Source organism: Trachymyrmex cornetzi, unplaced genomic scaffold (genome assembly GCF_001594075.2).
Source record: "Trachymyrmex cornetzi isolate Tcor2-1 unplaced genomic scaffold, Tcor1.1 scaffold475, whole genome shotgun sequence".
Classification (NCBI taxonomy): domain Eukaryota; kingdom Metazoa; phylum Arthropoda; class Insecta; order Hymenoptera; family Formicidae; genus Trachymyrmex; species Trachymyrmex cornetzi.
In genome coordinates this window covers 46,031-52,030 of record NW_017299563.1, presented here as the reverse complement: position 1 = coordinate 52,030, position 6,000 = coordinate 46,031, and the positions used below count along the sequence as shown (strand labels likewise).

Genomic DNA, 6,000 nt, shown 5'->3' with positions numbered 1-6,000 from the left:
ACCGCCTGGAATGTTCTTATCAACCACAGACCGCCACTCGACTGAGCGACCCTACATGTCTACCAAGTACCAATGCCTATGGCCTACCCAGCCGGTTACGATGCTCATATCTTTAGTCGAAGATCCTGCTTTGGATAATCCAAATCGATAACGCTTTTCTGATCTCAGTTTTTACTTTCTTTACTTATTGGCTCTCGCTTCCAAAGAAAATGATAGGAGGACAATACGGTTTGATCTCAGTAATAGTCAATTTTTCTAACTTTCATTGCGTACACTGAGAGAAAAATGTTTGGTATTTGTAACTATAATTACATATCACTATAATTATGATTATTACTGCTATAATAATAATAACAGTAACTATGTATATAGTTCTAGCAACGAATGTATATAGTTGGCAACCTAAAATGACTATAATTATAGTTGAAATTACCATAAAAATGGTTAAAGTGACTATAATTTTATAGTTATATTTTGGGACAACCATATTTTTTATAGGAATCCATACCAGTTTTACATCTTTTTCCTTTGGCTTACAAGAGGCTTGTGCAAATAGGTATCGTAAGCAACTGTCATCTATCGGCAGCAAAAGGATACTACATTATCTTATTGTCCGACGGTACAAGGCAGTGTTCGGTACTGAGCGTACTTCTTCAGTAAAACGCTTATCACATATGAAGATTATATTACTGATATTATCTTGTTTATAAAAGGCCTCTTCTATCTAAAAATTCTCTCTTTGCCTATTGCTGTTGTAATTCTTTATAAAATTTAAATTGACGATATTTAACAAACATTTATATAGTTTGTTTTATTTGGTAATAACTTTTTAATAAACAATGAGCAGTCCTAACATGTTTTAAAATGCAATTTAAAACTCCAAAACTAAAAAAAAATATATATATATATATGTAATTGAATTAATTATATTAAAATTGCAATTTATCACAGCAAAACAGTTTAGTCAAAATTACAAAAAAAAAATTTTTATCCCCTTTCAGGACATTTCTCGTACTTTTTATTCGTGTTGTACTTCAAGCATACCAATAAAAAAAATATTTAGTATTTGTGTTTAACTTTAATAATACAATAAAATAATTATGGTTAAAAACCCCATTTATTACTGTTAATATAATTAGTAATAATAGTAGTAATCATATATTATAATTTAATCGATCTATATAAAAAATATGTACAATATTATTATATATGTATATGTATAGTTGGCCCTGAAAACAACTGTATTTTCTTATACATATATAGTACTATAAATACTATAAATTCATAACAGTAACAACTATGAAAATGGGACTCTTAATTATTTTACAACATAATTATAATCACAAATACCAAATATATTTCTCAATGTATCATAAATTATCGTGCCTTATAGTATTCAGCATATCCAACGAATGGCAATATCTTTTCGACCGTCGTTCGATCTTTGTCAGAGCAATATCATTATAGATGTATATATATATATATAATAACCTATAGGTATATCTCGCACATACATTCTATTCGCAAGCTGTCCTCATTTTTCAAGGCATCGAACAAAAGGTAGCGATAACGTATGTCAATATGATAATACAGTTGGGGTTCTCGCAAATTTCATCGGCCGGCGTTCGGCGGCGGCGCGTCGGGAACGACTGCGCATGCGTCGCGCGCGGTGGTGAATTGTATCGCTTTCATCGGGGTGGCTGCTATCGCGGTAACGACGAAAAGGGTGGCCGTCGTCGCAGCGCCCGTCCGGCCGCCCGGCCCGGCATCGATTCGCGCCGTCCTCGCCGTGCGCCGTGGTGCGCGAGGTGACGTCATGGCGCCGCGTTTACAGCAGTGAGGGCAATCCGCATTCCGCGTCGCATCCGTGCGTGCGAGCGATCTGTGTGGTACGGTGGTGAAGGAAAAAGGCAGTGTCATGCCGTGGCCCTGACCTAAGCCTCACTTCCGGCCATCCGAGCCGACACCACCCTTGGTGTGTGCCATCATCCTTCGCTCTCGAATCTCCGCGCCCGTCGTATCCAACGCGGCACACGCTCTCGGAGCCGAGGATCCCGCGCCGTCTCCCTCGCGCGGAAAAATCTCAGCGGGCCTGATTCTGCCTCTCCCCACGCCAGTGAGTACACGCTATCGCTTATCGACTTTACTCCGAGCGATCATGCGGCCGCACGAGCCGGTATCTCCTCGCACGCTCGCTCGTCGTCCGCTCATCTTTTATCTCTCGCACGCTCTCGCTCGCTTTCTTCCATTTCCTATTATACGAGAGATTATACTTAATATTTTCGTCGTTATTGCGAAAGATAACGGGAGCGACTCCGTCACAAATCCGCCTTGTGCCGCGCGGTGTATTCGAGAGCGCTTCCGCGGTTGGTTGCAGTTTGCGCGATAACGGGACCTGTAAGATAGTGGTACGAGACCCGCCACTTATTATCCAATCAGGACCATGGGAACCGAACTTTGGATACAGTCAAGTCACTTCGTTACGAGACCGCGCTCGAGTCGCTCGTGGTGAGCGATCTTGTCGAACGCTTGGGGGCAAAGTCGTCGGACGACTCGCGGCAGTTAGAGCATCCCGTCTATACCTGCGTACAGACCCGCCGTTATGCAGGTAGTACCCGTCGCGTTTTTCACCGCTTACGTAAGTTTGGCAGTTGCTCCCGAACGGTTCAAACGATTTTAAACGAAGTGTTACAGTCCCAATTCGAAGACTACCTGCCGTATCTGGGTGGCGCGGCCGGTGCTCTCTTCGTCACCGGGGTGGCTTACTGGGCTTCCAGACCGACGGCTGAGAAACCGCTCTTTCCGCTCGACGCTCAGGCGTTACTGCTACCGGTAAGGAACAGAAACATACATCACCGTACTGCGATTTTTCTCCAACGATCGAGTTCGTCTTCCTCCAAAGTTGAAAATAGAATTTTATTTATTATCGTCGCTGTGTTGCCAGGTTGAGCGATTTTCCTCTAAATTTGGAGGCTTTTTCTTTCCGAGAGACTTTTTGGAGGTAAAGTTTAAGAGAACTTTTGGGAGACTGTTTCAGAGGAAAATACAAAGAAATGACGACTAAAATATTGAGAAAATCACAATATATGAAGATAAAAGTTTTAAATAGACCCGGCAACACTAGATAGGAACCCTCTAGTTTTAGGGCCTCTTTTATCAACTTCAATTAACGCTAATCGATGGTTAACTCAATCATCACGCTTGCCAACGTGAGAACTAAGCGCAGTTTGCCTCAGAAGAGGAAACGAGAAGAGACGTTTCGATACATTAAATTGCTATTGACGCTTCTGCAAGTTGTGTGGTCATCAATTAATTCAACTAAAAGTTGATAAAAGAGGTCCATAGTCTGACCGTGTGATAGCACCCTATGATTGGTTCGACATTTTTCATCAATCTTGCTTCAAAGCAAAATATTTTTGAACATATCTTTGTCTCGTACAATGTCACAAGAACAATTTGTCGTTAATTTAACGACAAACAATATTTACACGCTATCATGATGATATTTTATTTGGTGTTCTTGTGACATGGCCTACGACGATGCACAAATTTTACCGAATTGCTGTAAACACAGAATCTGGGAATTCTTGTTCTACACAATTTGAAACATTTCAATTGTCTCATCAACTATATATTAAGATCTCACGAGCAAGATGAAAGAGAGCGTGATGTTTAACTAAATGTATGACTGCGAATTTTATTTTTAAATTTATGTAGCTAATGCGGGTTTATTTGTATATTTATTGAGATGGCCAGAACCGTCTAAGTTAAATCAGAACCTTTGTAATACATTTAATATCACAAAAAACAACCTACGCAGTGGTTTTATGCTCCTTTTTCGTTAAATTTTTTATCATTGCTCTTTTGAGCAAAAAAAGTTCTATAAAATTATAGCGGGGTCCTTTATTAAATTAAATAACATTTTATTATACTTTTACATATATCGAAATGTAAATTCGCTTTCCTAGCGCAGTTTATTCAAGTAACATCCTAGGAATGTCCTTAGAACATTCATATGTCCTTTAGGCGTCTTTAGAACGCTCTTGAAGGTTGAAGGTTTGTGCTGTCTGAAAATTCATTTCTGTGGTTGAATTGTTTAGTTTCAAAGGGAAAGTAAACAACGTCCATATTAACACGCATTTAGTAAATAATCAATTAAATTTGAATCAAATTTAATACTAATAAATTATGCCTCTGTGACTCAAAATTAAACAATAATTATAAGGCACTAATTATTCAAAGGCATTCCTCCTATCATGAACTCTAAAGGGTCCTCTACATAGAAGTCGTAGACGGTCGTGGAGTCTTAAGTCGTAGGAAACTAACCAATCACAATCAAATATAAGGAAAATACTCGATTGGAATTGGTCAGTTTCCTACGACTTAAGACTCCACGGTCGTCTACGACTTCTATGCAGAGGACCCTCAACTTTGGAGTCTTTTGGATCTGTCAATCCAGGAGTGGCTTCCATTTAGGATGAAGTGATTTTATCTCATTGTTTATGTAAACGCATCTCGCTGATGAAGACTAAAAAAAGAGTTGAAACATTTGAATTTTATACTTAAAATTAGTAAGGAATAATATACAATATTGAATACGTTCAAATTACCGTGTTTCATTCTTATATGCTCTTATTATTATTGTTAAATTTAATACATTTCTTAGGCCCGTTGCTACTCATTGTCAGTGCAATTGACTCGCGATCTGTGGATCCGCTCGATCCCACCTGCGTTCCGCATACGCGATTTTTCGCGGTTCATCGGTCGGATTAAACTGCAGGTCCCCTCGAGTGTTTATAAACTCTAAGAGTAAAATTCCACCACTAGTGAATCTAAAAACATAAAGCGAGCCTCTCATCTTACTGATACGCATGGTACTGTAACCCAATAATAGGGTCGAAAATCCATACAAGTAAATTTTAAGAAGAAGAAGAATCATATATTATGAAATCGGGCCTTAAAAGTTAAATTATTTAACTCCATCGTTTTAATAAAATTAATAACATATTGAGGAGGAGTTGTGATCTATAGAAATGATTAAAAATAACTAATTGAGTATAATTTGACATTATAATTTTAATAGTGTTTTTGTCTTTTTTCTTATTTTAATCTCCACGTATGGGTCCAATATGGCCAAGTGAAATCAACAAAAAAATATGTAATTATTTATTTCCAGTAATATAGAAATTAAAAGTGAGCATTGCACATTCAAATTTTCTTATAATTAGAACTAAAAAATTAAACAATAAGTTAAACTCGGAAATTAAAGTTAATCTACATTGGTAGAAATAAACGTAAGTCGAATAAATATTTTAAGTTAAAACAAGTATTTAACAAGAAATGATCAGAAAACGCGATTTTATCATAAACTTTTAAAAATCATTTTATCCGCAGTTCGCGACTTCTGATGCAATTACTTAGTCTCAAAATCGATCTCCCTCTTCAGCTATTCTTCTTGCAATCTTTCTTTTTTGTCTTTTCTACGATGTCCGAACATATTGTTTTGAGCATAAAGCTTAATACAACAAAATTAAAAAGAATAGATTCAGTTTTGTGTCCCATTTAGAGATTTAAAATCGTGTTGAACGTGTGCCATCAAATTGGTGCATTAACTTGTGGCCGGTTTTTTAAAAAGTTTCAATATTTAAACGAGAGATTTTTACTGAAATAAAAAATATTTTTGCTCACAACGAGAATATTTTAATTTGAGTGATGTGGCCTTCAGAAGTTTAATAGAGTGGTATCGATCTGTGTTATGTATTTAGCGAAGAATATCATTTATAGGAATCAGAATACCAATAGAATGATACACGCAAGAGATACACATGAGTTAATATCAAGCTTACTTTAAACAATTTATAATTCTCAAATTACGAGATAAAATTCTATTTATAATTTTTTATGTTGTGTATTTTGATTATATACTTTATCTATATATGTAAATTCTGACTCTTTAAATAATATTTTTCACATTATGCTGCGATAAGATTATGAATAGAA

At 36.8% G+C, this 6,000-nt stretch overlaps 1 protein-coding gene across 4 annotated transcripts in view; it reads left to right on the top strand.

Annotated features, from left to right (window-relative positions):
• Nucleotides 1-1,942: 1,942 nt before the first annotated feature.
• The window catches only part of LOC108765199 (long-chain-fatty-acid--CoA ligase 1), a 37,697-nt gene continuing 33,639 nt past the window's right edge, over nt 1,943-6,000 (top strand). The window contains exons 1-2 of one of the 4 annotated variants that reach the window (XM_018513792.1): nt 1,943-2,116; nt 2,695-2,832. Coding sequence is in view for 3 of the 4 variants with exons in the window: in XM_018513788.1 (XP_018369290.1) it covers nt 2,603-2,638; nt 2,695-2,832 (174 nt within the window). In the remaining variant the exon portion in view is untranslated. Of the gene's footprint in view, nt 2,117-2,301; nt 2,639-2,686; nt 2,833-6,000 lie in introns of those variants that run through there. The other 3 variants (XM_018513789.1, XM_018513790.1, XM_018513788.1) reach the window with 3 other exon arrangements.